Source organism: Oncorhynchus keta, chromosome 34 (genome assembly GCF_023373465.1).
Source record: "Oncorhynchus keta strain PuntledgeMale-10-30-2019 chromosome 34, Oket_V2, whole genome shotgun sequence".
Taxonomy (NCBI): Eukaryota; Metazoa; Chordata; class Actinopteri; order Salmoniformes; family Salmonidae; genus Oncorhynchus; species Oncorhynchus keta.
The window spans coordinates 29,048,303-29,067,230 of NC_068454.1; the positions used below are offsets into that span (position 1 = coordinate 29,048,303).

At 41.5% G+C, this 18,928-nt stretch overlaps 1 protein-coding gene across 1 annotated transcript in view; it reads right to left on the minus strand.

Moving 5' to 3' along the window:
* Positions 1–18,928, minus strand: part of lrp1bb (low density lipoprotein receptor-related protein 1Bb) — a 410,377-nt gene that overhangs the window by 70,902 nt on the left and 320,547 nt on the right. The window contains exons 44-52 of the mRNA XM_035749708.2: positions 17,363–17,555; positions 10,879–11,004; positions 9,857–9,985; positions 7,366–7,485; positions 6,046–6,159; positions 5,632–5,781; positions 5,188–5,310; positions 2,535–2,654; positions 1,690–1,818 (exon numbers count right to left, since the gene is read on the minus strand). Of these exons, the coding sequence (XP_035605601.1) occupies positions 1,690–1,818; positions 2,535–2,654; positions 5,188–5,310; positions 5,632–5,781; positions 6,046–6,159; positions 7,366–7,485; positions 9,857–9,985; positions 10,879–11,004; positions 17,363–17,555 (1,204 nt within the window). The remainder of the gene's footprint in view (positions 1–1,689; positions 1,819–2,534; positions 2,655–5,187; positions 5,311–5,631; positions 5,782–6,045; positions 6,160–7,365; positions 7,486–9,856; positions 9,986–10,878; positions 11,005–17,362; positions 17,556–18,928) is intronic.

An 18,928-nucleotide genomic window follows, 5' to 3' on the forward strand; every position in this document is an offset into this window, starting at 1 on the left:
AGCTGCGTGGTCCCATGGCATTTATATTTGCGTACTATTGTTTGTACCGATGAACGTGGTACCTTCAGGCATTTGGAAATTGCTCCCAAGGATGAACCAGACTTGTGGAGGTCTACAATTTTATTTCTGAGGTCTTGGCTGATTTTGTTTGATTTTCCCATGATGTCAAGCAAAGAGGCACTGAGTTTGAAGGTAGGCCTTGAAATACATCCACAGGTACACCTCCAATTGACTCAAATTATGTCAATTAGCCTAACAGAAGCTTCTAAAGCCATGGCATCATTTTCTGGAATTTGCCAAGCTGTTTAAAGGCACAGTCAACTTAGTGTATGTACACTTCTGACCCACTGGAATTGTGATACAGTGAATTATAAGTGAAATAATCTATAAACAATTGTTGGAAAAATGACTTGTGTCATGCACAAAGTAGATGTCCTAATCGACTTGCCAAAACTATAGTTTGTTAACAAGAAATTTGTTGAGTGGTTGAAAAACGAGTTTTAATGACTCTAACCTAAGTGTATGTAAACTTCCGACTTCAACTGTACCTGCTGGAGCGCGTGCTACGGGTGGGTGTTGCTATGGTGACCAGTGAGCTGAGATAAGGTGGGGAATTACCTAGCAAAGACTTATAGATGACCTGGAGCCAGTGGGTTTGGCGACGGATATGTAGTGAGGGCCAGCCAACGAGAGCATATAGGTTGCAGTGGTGGGTAGTATATGAGCCTTTGGTGATAAAGCGGATGGCACTGTGATAGACCACATCCAGTTTGCTGAGTGTTGGGGGGTATTTTGTAAATGACATCGCCGAAGTAAAGGATCGGTAGGATAGTCAGTTTTACGAGGGTATGTTTGGCGGCATGAGTAAAGGTGGCTTTGTTGCGAAATAGGAAGCCGATTCTAGATGTAATTTTGGATTGGAGATGCTTAATGTGAGTCTGGAAGGAGAGTTTACAGTCTAACTAGACACCTAGGTATTTGTAGTTGTCCACATATTCCAGGTCAGAACCGTCCAGAGCAGTGATGCTAGTCGGGTGGGAGTGTGCGGGCAGCAATTGGTTGAAGAGCATGCAGTTAGTTTTACTAGCATTTAAAAGCAGTTGGAGGCCATGGAAGGAGTGTTGTATGGCGTTGAAGCTCGTTTGGAGGTTTGTTAGCACAGTGTCCAAAGAAGGGCCAGATGTATACAAAATGGTGTTACCAGGTCCTAGCCTATTTATTAATCCTGGTATTACATGTGGATTTGATGGTATTGGCACCTTGTAGTTACATGTAACAAGGACAGATTTTGGGTTGAGTTATTAACATGGTATTCGCACGTGTGTTATTACAAAACATTACTTACATAGTGGAACAAGTATATATGTAATGACATCAGTAATTAAACATGTGGAAAAACATTCAGCAAGTGGATGTGTAATTACACATTCCTTGTTCCAATTGTGTAATAACTGATTGTGCTACAACCTTATTAACATGTAATTACACACAATTACCCATTTAACTACTATGCTTTTACTACAGTTATTACTGTGTAGTTATAGTACATAGTAATAGGGAAAACAATGTCAAGTGTTACCCAATCAACATTGACATGGAGTGATCTTTTGTTGTCATCTAACAGATAGTAAAGATAGTGTTGTCTGTGGCTCTATCTAAAATTAATATGGGGGGCCATTGCAAACTTACCACATCCAGCTGCAGCCAGTTCGTCACTGCCATCAGGACAGTCTCTCTCCCCGTCACAGAGCCAGTGTTTGGGGACACAGGCATAGGACCCAGGGCAGCTGAATAACCCTGGAGCACACGTCACCAAACCTGAGGGGGCAAATAGGGGGAAAGAGGGGAAAGGTCAAGCAAACTGCATAATGTACTAAGCTGAACTATATCCTAAGACAACGGTGAGTTAAAAAGTAGAATGGATATTTTATAATATCCATTCCCTTCTTGCCACTTACATTCAAGCATAGGCCTATATCGTATAAGATCTGTTACGTTTTATGTGGCCTCAGAGACAATACAAAGCAATTAATGAAAATCCTCATTCTGTGAAAATAAACTGAAGTACATTTGCTCAATAATGCTTGTCTGGTTAAAATGTACTTTCTTTCTTTCGATTGCAATAGTGTAGGGAAAGGTTTAGGGCTATTTCATTCATATTGCCTTGACATTTCTATTACAATCCAATTATACCACTGTTCCCAGCAAACATTTTCTATTTATTGTTGTATGATTATTTCTGTTTATGGAGAAATTAATTATTGTAACATCTAATTTATGGTGTGAAATTGCTCTGCCTCTCGGCCATAATGATGAAAAATCTATTTTCCCTCACCACGTCGTCAAAGTATTTTTAATCTCTTTAATTTCATTTCTGTGCATAATTTCAATAGCCTAGTCTCAAAGGTCTACAACTGGTCTCAAAACAATGTTCTACAAAGTTGCAATCAGGTTGTCAGACTGGTCTCAAACCGCATGTTTGAGATACATGTTGCCTTCACACAAAGTATTGCCACATGACCGTGGGTACTTACCACAGATCTGCACACTCTCATCCAGTCCGTCCTCACAGTCGTTCTCTCCATCACACAGCCACTGCTTGGCGATGCACTTGTTCTTAGAGCAGGCAAACTGGTTCCACAGGCAAGAGGAGTCTAGGGGAGAAACAGCACATTCCCAACACCATAAATCTAAACACTTAAGTGAAAGAAAAAGACAAAAACAACACACTGTAGTAGAAGTCGCCTAGTTCTTTTCAATCAAAGCACACTTTTCTCATTTGCCCCCTAGCCTTTCTATTTTCAGAGAGGGTTATTGGCCTTGGAGCCAATTAGAAGACGTTGTGCTTTCTCTTCTTCAGTTTTTAGTATAAAACATCTGTAGGGGTTTTAAGGAGAGCCGACTGGTTACAAATGTGAAAAGAAAAAAAACCATTTACATTTATGTTTTTATTTTCTAAATCAAATGGCTGGAGGTTTGCATAATGCAAAAACATGAAGAATAACAAATATTGCCAAAAGGGTCTATGATTTGAGAATGTACTCCCTACTGAAATAATGAAACTTTAGTCATTTATCCAGAACAAAATTGTAACAAGTGTGTAACAAACTCGTAACATACAAATTGCACACAAATTCTTTGAAAAGACAAGTAGTTGAATATTGCGATGTATTTGGAAATACACTTGGAAAGTATTGGCATGTATTTGAAAATACTAAAATACACAGAAAAATACAATTATTTCAATACTCCATGCATTTAAACCTAGGTCCGTTCGGTCCTAGAGGTATATTAAATAATGTATTTTGAAATAAGTTGCTGATTTGCCACATTATTTGAAAATAAGTATATATGCATGTCATAAACCCATGTCTGGTGTCTATTCATAGATCATATATGCTTTTCGTATCAAGGTCACACTGATTTACATGCTGTAAATCAAAAATTAGTCTTATACTGTTGAACAGGATAATCACAGATGGAGATACAGATAGGAACAAATATCTTCATATCGGTGCATTTAACGTCACAGAACCACCCTACTTGGGGTACTAGATCCAGTGCCTCTGTCTCTCTCAGTCTCGCAAAGGTCCATTCAGTTTAGAAGAGATGCTAATATTTCATATGTTATGCTTCCATGGTATTTCACTGTACTGGGAAAGCTTATCAGACGTTTTACAATGGTAAGTATTTCATCTAATCAGTTGTGAGATTTTAGATTACCAGTGAAAATGACATTTTCTTCAAACTGTTTTCCTTTACTGTAATTTATCAATATCGTTGGCTTTTTATATGGTAATTAACTTAGCGAAATTGGAATATCTTCGATTTGTCCTGGGAATGCCAAATCTAAACATCTAACAGACTGAATGCCATTCAGACAGCAGCATCATTCTGCTCAGCTTTGAAAGGAGCTACAGTACATTTTTGATTCTCGATACCAAATAAATTCAAACAATAATGAAGCACTTAACTAAATGAATGGGAACATGTTCTTCACTCCTTTGATGGTACACAGAATCATGTTAGATGAAATGGTATCCTATGAGTCACCCAGTTAACATGTAATTCATTAAATACGATTACCAAACCGTATTCTTCCCTTGATTTAGACAATTTACTGTAATTTATTTCACTTCAACAAACAAGCATGATCTTACTCTTCAAGACAGTTAACACATATGATAGTGTTATTTGTGTGGGCCATTGTATCAAAATGAATGAATTCCTCAGTAGTTCAGTGCATTTATTCATCTGAAGCCTAACTCTGACAGAGGTGAGTTGAGCATATGTATTAACACCTCAGTGGCACTCAAACGCTCTTGGAAGATCCTTTTTCTTCACTTTGATGACAGAAGCAATGACATGTTTGGTGTACATGAATAAGTAATTGGTTTGATAGCATATTTACCCAGACCATGACTCAGTTATGCTCTAGCTATCTAATTGGAAAGTCCTTTACTTTGTCATGGTAAGTTCTGCATTCATTAAAGATGATCATAGAGGTGGGCGAGAAGTGTTCTTCTCTTCCCTGGTGAGAGTTGGTAAAAGGGTTCAGGAACATTCCACGTGATCCTTTCAGATATCAGTCACTCTTCAGTGAACGCACATGTTTCCATCTCTGATAACAACTCATAACGACTGATGGCTAATGAATTAATAGTTACACACAAAGGTAGAATATGATAATTCAAAGCCAGGAAAGAAAAACACACGGTGTCCTTTTTAAGTGGCTATATTTGAATATCGAGGCTGGAGATAAACTCTCTCTACAACACCCAGTAGGTTAGCAGACAGCTTGGAAAGGCAATTAAACACACAATGAGGATGCACAATAGAATGTGTCGAAGAGACATGGCTGTGACGTACTGTACAATTAACTCTAATCATTACTGATTTGTCATGACTAACACTGGATTTGTGGCTTCCTGTGGTTGTCTAGAAGTCACTCAGACAAGCCCAATAATAAATGGTCTCTTTGTAGTGGAATGTAATGTCGCTGCCCACATGGTCTTATAAACATAGCAAGCCCTTACTGAACTAAACTTCATCGGCCTAGTCAGCAGTCTTTCTGTCCATATTAATACACTGGATTTGTGGCTTCAATAGCTGTCTTTAAGCCATTCAGACAAGCTGTCTTAGAAACTCTTTGTAATGTAATGGACCATCAACATAGCAAAGCCTTACCACACTGAAATTCATCTGCCCCATCCTCACAGTCCTTCTGTCCATCACACAGCCACACACTGGAGATACAGTTACCGCTTGGGCAGGCGAAATGGCCCTCTTCACATTTCTGCCCATGGGAAACTAGGGCAGACAACAATGGAAGGGAATAGTCATCTTGGTGTTAGCGGTGATTCAGTGGTGATTCAGTAATGATTCAGGTCATTATCTTTTCCCTAAGCTCTCTGCGAATCCCTAATTCTGTCTCGACTAATCGCTTCAGGAAATCATATTTATGTTTTATGATTTTCTCTAACTCTTCTCTAATTGAAGCGGACTTCCTCAATCTGTCTTCCCTAAGCAGAGAGCATGGAGAGAGGAGGAGAGATGAGAAGAGAGGAGAGGACACGAGACGAGAGAGGTGATGAGAGGAGACGCGACGAGGAGAGAAGAGGAGAGACTCACCCTGGCAGTTGGTCTCATCTGCGTAATCTCCACAGTCGTTGGCTCCATCACAGATCCAGGAGGGGTGGATACACAGTGAGGTGGAGTTACAGCTAATGAAGACTCTCTCTTTTACCCCCAGTTTGTAGAAGTCAGAGCAGTCTGTGTGGTCTACACAAAAACATTAGCTAGCTAAACATTAGCTACTACAAATCCGCAACACTTTGGATGGATAAGGTATAAACAGATAAAGTCAAGTTAACACTGTACATGAATTTGCTCTTTTACCTGTGTAATAAGACTGTAAATATAGTCTGGATTATGCTGGATGACTGAACCCAAGTGATCCATCAATGGTGATAGCAGGCTACCATGTTTGCAAACTAACACTTCTTTGGATCATCACACACCACACCTTGACAAGGCTTAACTTACTGCAGTTCTTTTCATCTGAGGCATCAGCACAGTCAATGACCTGGTTACACCAGGCTGAGCCGGTGATACAGCTCCCATCTTGGCAGGATGATTCAGACGACACGCACGTGACATCTGAGAGGATAGTGGGAAAGGGAAATTAACACTTCAAAAAGGCCCGATGCTAAATCATCAGGGAGGTAGAGAGCACTTAATAGTGTGAACCAGGTAGATGACTCAGTAGTGTTTATTATCAGGTTCAGGGAGAATATCTAGGATAGGGAGGATGTCAGGGGTATGTGTGTGTGTGTGTGTGTGTGTGTGTGTGTGTGTGTGTGTGTGTGTGTGTGTGTGTGTGTGTGTGTGTGTGTGTGTGTGTGTGTGTGTGTGTGTGTGTGTGTGTGTGTGTGTGTGTGTGTGTGAGTGTGTGTGAGAGAGTGTGCGCGCGAATGAGTTCAAAGCAAATAAAAATAAAAACACGAGTCATCTAAAAACATGATAATTTCAGAATTTATTTATGATCATTTAGTTTATGGGAAAGCCATTTATGGTCTGTTATTATGAGCCTTACTAATTAACCACTGCACATTAGATACTAAGACATTATCTTTGATAGATCTAGTGAAGAGAAGGGGTTTTCTTGCTCAATTTACTTTGGTCTATTCATTTAGATGCATATAATTACATGTTTTAACAGGGGTATTGTTGATTATTTACCATTAATAACTGAACCGACTGCATGCATTGAGACACATTACAGCTAGATGTGCCTGATTTCACAGTCCTGGAAAGCTTCATCCATCTTCAGAGAACTGCTGCCTCACAGACTCTCTTAATTGTCTTGTTTCAGGTTTAAAGAACATTAAGTTCCTGCTAAACAGTGCTAGGTTTGTTTTCCTCTGGGCCAACTGCTGAATCACAGCCCCAGAAACAAAATAAAAAAAAATAGCAAACATAATAGCTAATTGGATTTTGAATACCACTTGAATTGAATAGCAATTATAAATATTGGAGATTAGGGGCTATCTTTGCATGATTACTTATCATTTTGTAGAAAATGATGACGAAAATGACAACACGAAGAGTGAGCCACTTTAATGATAATTTTCTGAACATGTTGTGCCTAACATCCTCCCCTTCTGTCTCTGAGGAGTGGTATGTATGTGGTATGTGGTATCCTTGGTATGTGATGTTGGTGCTCATTAAAGAGATGGGCTTAGCCCAGTGTGGAGCCTGCAGTGCTGCACACACACACACGCAACCACCCACGTAAGCAGAGAGGGACCTGCTTTCTGAGGTATCAGGATTGACTGGGAGATTAAGCAGTCTATCCATACTCACTGTTACAGAAGGCCTCGTCTGAGTTATCCCCACAGTCATCGACCCCATCGCAAAAACGACTGTTGGCCACACAGCGCTGGTTGTAGCATGCCCTGAAGCCTCTCCTACATATCCTGTTGTCTGGCGAAATGACAAAACAAAATATGTTCACTTTGAAAGGAAATGCTAATGGTAGTCCTTGGGCTACTGTCACTTTCTTCACATGACGTCTTCTAGACTACAACTGGCAGAGTCCCACACTGTATGTGCTCTAGCCAATTCTTCTACACTCTTAGAAGAAAAGAGGGTCTATCTAGAACCTATAATGGTTCTTCTGCTGTCCCCATAGGATAACCCTTTAAAGAACCCTTTTTGGTTCCAGGTAGAATCATTTTGTTTCCAGGTAGAATACATTTGGGTTCCATGTAGGAACCTTTCCACAGCGGGTTCAAAATGCACCCAAAATAGTTCTCCCTGGAACCAAAACATTTTTGCCTATGAGGACAGACGAAGAACCCTTTTGGAACCCTTTTTTCTAGCTGTAATTGGCTAGCAAGCAAGCAAGGGATAAGAACGGTCAGCCAGTATAGCAATAGAACATTTAGAACTCAATGACTGGGTCACGTCACCGGCAACCGAACCGATGGAACGAACGACCAGTCAACTTGGGTAGCAACCCTAGATTTGTGTTGGGACTATATCTTGTGGAAGGATGAAATTGTATGAATAAATTAATCAAAATAAAAAAAAATTCTAAGAGTGTATGGTTGTCATAACAACAACCATAAATCATAACGACAACCATAAATCACATTTTATTTGTCACATGCGCCGAATACAACAGCTGTAGACCTTACCGTGAAATGCTTACTTACAAGCCCTTAACCAACAATGCAGTTCAATAAATAGAGTTAAGAAAACATTTACTAAATAAACTAAAGTAAAATATTTAATAAAAACACAATCAAATTACATAACAATAATGAGGCTATATGCAGGGGGTACCGGTACGGAGTCAATGGTTGGTGGTACAGGTTAGTCGAGGTCATTTGTACATGTACTGTAGGTCGGGGTAAAGTGGCTATTCATAGATAATAAACAGCGAGTAGGGGGTGGGGGGTCAATGTAAATAGTCTGGTTGGTTATTTGATTAACTGTTCAGCAGTCTCATAGCTTGGGGGTAGAAGCTGTTAAGGAACCTTTTGGACCGAGACTTGACGCTCCGGTAACACTTGTCGTGAGGTAGCAGAGAGAAGAGTCTATGACTTGGGTCATGGATTGTAGGAAGCTCTGCCCCAGTGATGCATTGGGCCGTACATAGCTATGATCCGTCTGTAGTGCCTTAAGGGCGGATGCCGAGCAGTTGCCATACCAGGCATTGATGCAACCGTTCAGGATGCCCTCGATGGTGCAGCTGTATAACATTTTGAGGATATTGGGACCCATGCCAAGTCTCCTGAAGAGGAAACCTGTTCACCGGACGTGCTACCTGTCCCAGACCTATTATTTAACCATGCTGGTCATTTATGAACATTTGAACATCTTGGCCATGTTCTGTTATAATCTCCACCCGGCACAGCCAGAAGAGGACTGGCCACCCCTCATAGCCTGGTTCCTCTCTAGGTTTCTTCCTAGGTTTTGGCCTTTCTAGGGAGTTTTTCCTAGCCAACGTGCTTCAACACCTGCATTGCTTGCTGTTTGGGGTTGTAGGCTGGGTTTCTGTACAGCACTTTGAGATATCAGCTGATGTACGAAGGGCTATATAAATACATTTGATTTGATTTGAAAAGGTGTTGTCGTGCCCTCTTCACAACTGTCTTGGTGTGTTTGGACCATGATAGCTCCTTAGTGATGTTGACACCGAGGAACTTGAAACTCTCGACCCACTCCACTACAGCCCCATCGATGTTAATGGGCGCCTGTTCGGCCCTCCTTTTCCTGTAGTCCAAGATCATCTCCTTTGTCTTGCTCGCTTTGAGGGAGAGGTTGTTGTCCTAGCACCACACTGCCAGGTCTCTGACCTCCTCCGTATAGGCTGTCTCATCGGTGTCAGTGATCAGGCCATGTTGTAGCCAACCCTGCTATTGTTGTCATGCCATATGGATGGTTACAGCACATAGTATTTGACCAGGCTATCTTGTTAGCATGTAGTTAAGTGATAATGCACGAGAAGCCTGTGTTTGGAGGATATATTGGTGTAACGGATGTGAAACGGCTAGCTTAGTTAGCGGTGTGCTCTAAATAGCGTTTCAATCGGTTACGTCACTTGCTCTGAGACCTTGAAGTAGTAGTTCCCCTTGCTCTGCAAGGGACGTGGCTTTTGTGGAGCGATGGGTAACGATGCTTCGTGGGTGACTGTTGTTGATGTGTGCAGAAGGTCCCTGGTTCGCGCCCGGGTATGGGCGAGGGGACGGTTTAAAAATTATACTGTCACATTGGCACAGGTTTTGCTTGGCCTAAGACAAAGTCGAGGGCCTATGACAATATATAGTAAGATTAATTAATTGCTTACCACAATATTGCATTTTCTCATCTGACTTGTCTTTGCAGTGAGCTACTCCATCACACGTGAACTGATAGTTGATGCACTCGCCGTTTCCGCATTCAAACTCTGTGTGGATGTTGCAGGAGGAATTCTCTGCTGTAAAAGTAGATAACTTGTTTAATTAGCTTAGTCAAGTCAAATGTTGATTTATTCTCTCACCATAATGGTTTTAGCTGTGGTCTCAAAGTTTTCAGAAGCTGCACTAAGCTTAGCTGTAAAAGTACCAATATGATCTTGATGTCAAAAGTACATACACTGTACACTGAGTATACGAAACATGACAGACTGACCAGGTGAATCCAGGTGAAAGCTATGATCCCTTATTGATGCCACTTGTTAAATCCACATCAATCAGTGTAGAGGAAGGGGAGGAGACAGGTTAAATAAGGATTTCTAAGCTTGGAGACAATTGAGGCATGGATTGTGTATGTGTGCCATTCAGAGGGTGAATGGGGAAGACTAAATATTTATGTGCTTTTGAACAGGGTATGGTAGTAGGTTCCAGGCCCACCGGTTTTTGTCAAGAACTGCAACTCTGCAATGTCCCATGTGTATCCAGAATGATCCACCACCCAAAGGAGATCCAGTCAACTTGACACAACTGTGGGAAGCATTGGAGTCAACATGGGCCAGCATCCCTGTGGAACACTTTCGACATCTTGTAGACTACATGCCCCGACAAATTGAGGCTGTTCTGAGTGCAAAGGTGTGGGGCGGTGCAACTCAATATTAGGAAGGTGTTCCTAATGTTTGATATAGTCAAGTGTATATTCTCCATCTCAAGTAAGTTGTTCAGTTGTTAAAGTAGTACAACTGCCTAAAACGGCCTGTCCTTGCCAGTGAATAAAAGTGTATAAACAATAACTAAAGAGGGAACATTTCTCTCAGAATGTTTTTTTTGTCAATCTGAAAATCTAGATATTTGTTGTGAGAATTGCAAGGTTATTGAATGTATGACTGTTTAAAAAGGCAAAGACGTCATGGCTTACAAATGCATTTGTTGTCATCTAATAAGACACGTGCTCCCCGACAACTACAGTTGACTCTTCCATCTGGGGTCAACAGACACAGGTCACCACAGCCACCGTTATTGACTCTACATGGGGACAGCTCACCTGCAAAACACACAGCCAACCAGAGATATTATAGACATAACAAGAGACCAACAATAGATGCTATAGACATAACAGAAGACAAAAAGACAAAGTGAGGTTGCAATTATTACAGTATATTGTAACGTCAAAGCCATTCCGAATGTTGAATATCAACTGTTTATAGGAAACTTTAATAATGCTGAGAGACCAATAAACTAAACGTCACCAGTTTATTAAGGGCTAAATCTCAAATAGCATAGAGTTTATTTCAACGCCAATGGTCACAACCCCCAGCTCCCACCAGCCCACCATAAAAGATGCATTAGCTCAGTCAGTGTGACAGGAACAAGCAGGTATGGTCTCATCCTCCCTGATAAAGAAAGAGCAAGGGATGCAGAGAGAAGGGAAACGATAAAGTGCCAGCATCACAAGCGCTCACCGGAGAGATACATGACAAATGAACCATAGCTTTCCTTCCCTTCCCTCAAACCCATTCACGCATCAGTGTCTGTGTAAGGGATGCGTGCGTGCGTGTGTGTGTGTGTGTGTGTGTGTGTGTGTGTGTGTGTGTGTGTGTGTGTGTGTGTGTGTGTGTGTGTGTGTGTGTGTGTGTGTGTGTGTGATGACTCAGCAAGCCCCTGGAAGTGCTCCTAGAGCCCCCAGGTTCAGGTTGGAGTCATCTGATTACAGAGGGACAAGAAAGACAGACAGACAGGAAGACTAATGAAGATAAGGAGACATTGGAAGAATCTCAATTGCATACACCTTGCGTCCTCTCTCCTCGCCTCCTTCTCAAAACCATTGGATGAGGAAGCCAGGGATCCCTCCCCCAGAATGGTTTTTGAGAAGGAGGCAAGGAGAGAGGATGCGAGGAGTATGCGATTGAGATTCTACCATTTAATTCACATTTCACAACCAGGAAGTGAAAACTATGGTGAGAACAACAGGGGTAAGTTGGTACATGTGAGAGTGTGACAGTAGCAATCGTGTAGGTACAATCCATGCAGGGATCCCATACATGTACAACAAATGTATGCATTAACTGTACTGTAAGTCACTTTGGATAAAAGTATCTGCTACGTGGCATTTGAAATAAAGAGCAGTATTCTTTCCTTAACGTTGCAAGGTGTTACTCATCCTTTTGGCAAGACGGAGAGGTCAGAGGGTGATGTCTGCGATCATTTGTGATGATGAAAAAAACGAGAAGGAAAAGCACCTCTCAGCATCCTCACAGAGGGAGTCAAGCCATTGGGACGCCCTTAAGTACTTTTCCCAATGTCCTAGTTCTTACATATGCAACACTTCAGAGCCCTCCTCTTCATCTCAAGGATATGTTTTTATTCATTAAGTTGCCAGGTTTAGTTTCTTCCCAGCTAAATAAGACCATCGTAATTTATAAGGAGCCCTGGTAGATAAATAGACTGCTGTGACTTGTTTAAGTGGAGAACTATAGCAAAGAGAAGACACCCAAACTAAATTAAACAAACAAATGCAAGCAAATATATCTAGTCCACATATCTATCAATGACAGCTAAAAACCACCAACAAACATTGTTCACACTAATAGATATATTCTTATCTCCCACATGTCCTATTATTCAGCAATTACAGTGCCTTCGGAAAGTATTCAGACCCGATGACTTTTTCCACATTTTATTACATTACAGCCTTATTCTAAAATGGATGAAATAAAACAAATCCTCAGCAATCTACACACAATAAACTATAATGGCAAAGCGAAAACAGCTTTTTAGAAATTTTAGCTAATGTTTATAATAAAGAAAAAACGTATTCACATAAGTATTCGGCCCCTTTGCTATGAGACTCGAAATTGAGCTCCGGTTCATCCTGTTTCCATTGATCATCCTTGAGATGTTTATACAAATTGATTGGAGTTCACCTGTGGAAAATTCAATTGATTGGACATGATTTGGAAAGGCACACACCTGTCTATATAAGGTCAGTTGACAGTGCATGTCAAAGCAAAAACCAAGCCATGAGGTCAAAGGAATTGTCCAGAGAGGACCGAGACAGTATTGTGTCAAGGCACAGATCTTGGGAAGGTTACGAAAACATTTCGGGAGCATTGAAGGTCCCCAAGAACACAGTTGCCTCCATCATTCTTAAATGGAAGAAGTTTGGACCCACTAAGACTCTTCCAAGAGCTGGTCGCTCAGCCAAACTGAGCAATCAGGGGAGAAGGGCCTTGGTCAGGTAGGTGACAAAGAACCTGATGGTCACTCTGACAGAACTCCATAGTTCCTCTGTAGAGATGGGAGAACTTTCCAGAAGGACAACCATCTCTGTAGCACTACACCAATCAGGCCTTTAAGGTAGAGTGGCCAGACGGAAGCCACTCCTCAGTAAAAGTCACATGACAGCCCTCTTGGAGTTTGCCAAAATGCACCTAAAGACACTCAGACCATGAGAAACAAGATTCTCTGGTCTGACAAAACCAAGATTGAACTCTGGAGGAGCGTCTGGAGGAAACCTGGCACCAGTGGCGGTCAGTGCTGTTTCAGATGAGGGAGGACGATTATCTTTCAAGAAGATGGCCTTATTTATTTTACAGCATATTGGATGACTGTCATTCACATTCCATTCACCCAGATAAATGTAACAGCGATAGGTTTAGGTTGCTACGTAATACTCAAATTTTCCATATACCCATCATGAGGTTGCTACAACCTATCCTATGAATGAAAGTTTACAATGTAGGTGCACACAGGTCGAGAGACAAATTTGACGTGACAGACAGTGACACATGGACAGACAGAGACATTCAATAGCGCCTTGCACACTCTTGCCTGCATTTAGCTGATAGTGGGTTTAATCATTAGTTGCAAACAAGATATATCGTACAAATTGAGGTATGTCTATCCCCGTTTTCTTCCATTTGCTTCCGTTTAAGAAATGTTGTTTAACAAAATCAATAGAATGACTAGACCTGTAAACACAGTTCACAGTTTCATAGCAGCCACGTTGTACAGTGCCTTGCAAAAGTATTCGGCCCCCTTGAACTTTGCGACCTTTTGCCACATTTCAGGCTTCAAACATAAAGATATAAAACTGTATTTTTTTGTGAAGAATCAACAACAAGTGGGACACAATCATGAAGTGGAACGACATTTATTGGATATTTCAAACTTTTTTAACAAATCAAAAACTGAAAAATTGGGCGTGCAAAATTATTCAGCCCCTTTACTTTCAGTGCAGCAAACTCTCTCCAGAAGTTCAGTGAGGATCTCTGAATGATCCAATGTTGACCTAAATGACTAATGATGATAAATACAATCCACCTGTGTGTAATCAAGTCTCCGTATAAATGCACCTGCACTGTGATAGTCTCAGAGGTCCGTTAAAAGCGCAGAGAGCATCATGAAGAACAAGGAACACACCAGGCAGGTCCGAGATACTGTTGTGAAGAAGTTTAAAGCCGGATTTGGATACAAAAAGATTTCCCAAGCTTTAAACATCCCAAGGAGCACTGTGCAAGCGATAATATTGAAATGGAAGGAGTATCAGACCACTGCAAATCTACCAAGACCTGGCCGTCCCTCTAAACTTTCAGCTCATACAAGGAGAAGACTGATCAGAGATGCAGCCAATAGGCCCATGATCACTCTGGATGAACTGCAGTGATCTACAGCTGAGGTGGGAGACTCTGTCCATAGGACAACAATCAGTCGTATATTGCACAAATCTGGCCTTTATGGAAGAGTGGCAAGAAGAAAGCCATTTCTTAAAGATATCCATAAAAAGTGTTGTTTAAAGTTTGCCACAAGCCACCTGGGAGACACACCAAACATGTGGAAGAAGGTGCTCTGGTCAGATGAAACCAAAATTGAACTTTTTGGCAACAATGCAAAACGTTATGTTTGGCGTAAAAGCAACACAGCTCATCACCCTGAACACACCATCCCCACTGTCAAACATGGTGGTGGCAGCATCATGGTTTGGGCCTGTTTTTCTTCAGCAGGGACAGGGAAGATGGTTAAAATTGATGGGAAAATGTATGGAGCCAAATACAGGACCATTCTGGAAGAAAACCTGATGGAGTCTGCAAAAGACCTGAGACTGGGACGGAGATTTGTCTTCCAACAAGACAATGATCCAAAACATAAAGCAAAATCTACAATGGAATGGTTCAAAAATAAACCTATCCAGGTGTTAGAATGGCCAAGTCAAAGTCCAGACCTGAATCCAATCGAGAATCTGTGGAAAGAACTGAAAACTGCTGTTCACAAATGCTCTCCATCCAACCTCACTGAGCTCGAGCTGTTTTGCAAGGAGGAATGGGAAACAATTTCAGTCTCTCGATGTGCAAAACTGATAGAGACATACCCCAAGCGACTTACAGCTGTAATCGCAGCAAAAGGTGGCGCTACAAAGTATTAACTTAAGGGGGCTGAATAATTTTGCACGCCCAATTTTTCAGTTTTTGATTTGTTAAAAAAGTTTGAAATATCCAATAAATGTCGTTCCACTTCATGATTGTGTCCCACTTGTTGTTGATTCTTCACAAAAAAATACAGTTTTATATCTTTATGTTTGAAGCCTGAAATGTGGCAAAAGGTCGCAAAGTTCAAGGGGGCCGAATACTTTCGCAAGGCACTGTATTCCTTCTCGCATCTCCATTATGCGCTCCCCTCCTTTCACCTCTTCACTTGCTTGTGGACATCAATGCACAACATATCAGCTGTATGTGACCATGCGAAAAAACCATTCCAAACCAAACCGCTACACACAGCCTACATCGTTTTCACCATATTAGCTAAAATAACATCATAGTCAGCATAGCTAATAGTATTAACGGGTTAGTAAACACGCTACTATCATGCAGTAACGTTACAGTGTACGCAGTTACTCCGGTGGGCCCCGGTGGCAATAAATTAGTAAAACCAAAAGCTTACCTTGACATGGAAGAGTTCCAGTGTTCGATAGCCATAGTCAGCTAGCTAACATAGCATCCCTCTGTTTGAGCAGGGTGTTTCAGTAGGCTAAACAAGCTAGCTGCATTTGCTAGCTAAGTAAGTTAAATAGAAAAAAGATTATGACAAAATCTCTCTCTTTCTCTCTTGCTTCTCCTTCGTTTAGGAAGAAAATAATATGCTCAAAACGGTTAAACTTTTTTCTTTCTCTCTCTTTGAGGCAACTCACCATGTTTTGCACTGTAGTGCTAGCTAGCTGTAGCTTATTCTTTCAGTACTAGATCCATTCTCTGATCATTTGATTGGGTGGATCATTAAGCGGGTGTTGTGTCAAAAAGCAGTGTGGCTTGGCTGGGTTGTGTTTCGGAGGATGCACGGCTCTCGACCTTCGCCTCTTCTGAGTCTGTACGGCAGTTTCAGAGATGGGACAGGACTGTAACGATCAATTGGATACGGATGGAAGCTAGCTGTCCTCTGGCTACACCATGATGCTACCCTACTGTGCTGTTGAGGATACTGACCTTCTTTGCAAAATAGTGTGTTTTAATAAATTATTTGGTGACGTGATTATATTTAGTATAGTTTTATCTAAAAAGGATAACTTTCAAATGTTTTAACATGTATAAAATTGTGAAACTCACTGAGGATGGTCCTCCTCTGAGGAGGAGCCTCCACTTCCTCACCCCATCACTACATTGAAGAATGGTGGTGGCAGCATCATGCTGTGGGGATGTTTTTCAGTGGCAGGGACTGGGAGACGAGTCAGGATCGAGGCAAAGATGAACAGAGAAAAGTCAAGAGAGAACCTTGATGAAAACCTGTTCCAATGCACTCAGGACCTCAGACTGGGGCAAAGGTTCACCTTCCAACAGGACAACAACCCTAAGCACACAGCCAAGACAAAACAGGATTGGCTTCGGGACAAGTTTCTGAAGGTTCTTGAACCCAATCTAACATATCTGGAGAGACCTGAAAATAGCTGTGCAGCAACACTCCCCATCCAACTGACAGAGATTGAGAGGATATGCAGAGAAGAATGGGAGAAACTCCCCAAATACAGGTATGCCAAACATGTAGCGTCATACCCATGAAGACTCGATGCCAAAGGTGCTTCAACCAAGGACTGACTAAAGGGTCTGAATACTAATCTAAATGTGCTATTTCAGTTTTATATTTTTTTTAATAAATTATCAAAAATTTCTAAAACCTGTTTTTGCTTTGTCATTAAGGGATATTGTGTATAGATTGGTGAGAGAAAAAAAAACAATTTAATCAATTTTAAAATAGGCTGTAACGTAACAAAAAGTCAAGGGTTCTGAACACTTTCCAAAGGCACTGTATATATGTGTATGCACAGCACAGGCTTCCACACACTCACACATACAAATAAAACATTCACAAACAGTCTCTTTCTCTTTGAGATAAGTGATTCCAGGGAGAATACTCACAGCTGTTGGTGTCGTTTGCTACAGCAATGATTCCCATGGGCTGGTGGGGGATGTCTGATCGCAGTACCTTTGTTTCTCCACCTGTGTACTTGTTGGATCTCAGCACGGCCCTGCGAGCCCAGTCTGACCAAAAGATAAACTCCCCATAAATAGCCAGGCCAAAGAACGTTCCTGGTCCTGACTTCACAATGACCTGTAAGTTACAAAGCAGTTACATCAGTTAAAGCATTCAGAACTTGGCAGCCATCAAATGCTATGTTATATGTCTACAGTGCCAATATAAAGCCATAGCTAAACCCTCTACCTCCTTGTAGTCTACTTAAACACATTATATGATTTTCAAAGACTTCATATCTGTTACTTCTAAACATCAAATGCTTTTGTTTGATTTTGTTTGAAAAACAGATTGCACTAGGAAATTAATCACTGCATCATCAACCCCTGTACAGAAAAGCACACACACACACACCCCTCCCCGAGGTTAGTGCTTAACCCAGATGTTGGCATAGTAAATGACAGTCTCGTGGAGAGGGAGGCAGGCATACATCAGACAGACGGCTCCCTTCGGGAGTCTCACTCTGCTTTCCTACAGCTCTGTAGTCTCAGCCATTAGTGGGACACGCTTGTAACCATCACATTAGCCCTGCTACCATACAGGGATTAATAGGACAGGTGTTGATTAAAGGAGCCCAACGTGTTACAGGGAAAACAACTGGCCATCAGGAGAGTGAGAGAGAAACGACAAGGCCGCCAGATGGATTTTGACAGAACTTATTGACAAATTAAATTAGAGAGGACGCTAGTTTTGTACACAAGGTCTAAATACCACTGTGTTCCAAATCTCTTAGAATCTAATTAAAGTACAGTACCAGTCAAAAGTTGAAACACCTACCCATTCAAGGGTTTTTCTTTATTTTTACTATTTTCTACATAGCCATGGAGGCGGACAATAAGGCGGACTAAGACAATTGTGAAGTGGGGTCCACGTCCCCCGCCGGAGCCGCCACCATGGACAGACGCCCACCCGGACCCTCCCTATTGATCTGAGGTGTGTTCGGGAGTCCGCACCTTAGGGGGGGGGGGGGTTCTGTCACGCCCTGGTCGAAGTATTTTGTGTTTTTCTTTATGTATTTGGTCAGGCCAGGGTGTGACATGGGTTTTTGTATGTGGTGTGTAGCTTAGTGGGATTGTAGCTTAGTGGGGTGTTCTAGGAGAGTCTATGGCTGTCTGAAGTGGTTCTCAATCAGAGGCAGGTGTTTATCGTTGTCTCTGATTGGGAGCCATATTTAGGCAGCCATATTCTTTGGTTGTATTGTGGGTGATTGTCCTGAGTGTCTTGATGTCCTTAGTCTGTGGTAGTTTGCACCAGTTAAGGCTGTTTCGGTTTTCACTACGTTTATTGTTTTGTAGAGTTTGTGTTTTGGATTCGTGTTACGTTGTGTAAATAAACATGGATCACAATATACGCGCTGCAGTTTGGTCCGACTCTCCTTCACCATATGAACCGTGACAGGAATTTCTTTCCTTCTTAATACGCTTGAGACAATCAGTTGTGTTGTGACAAGT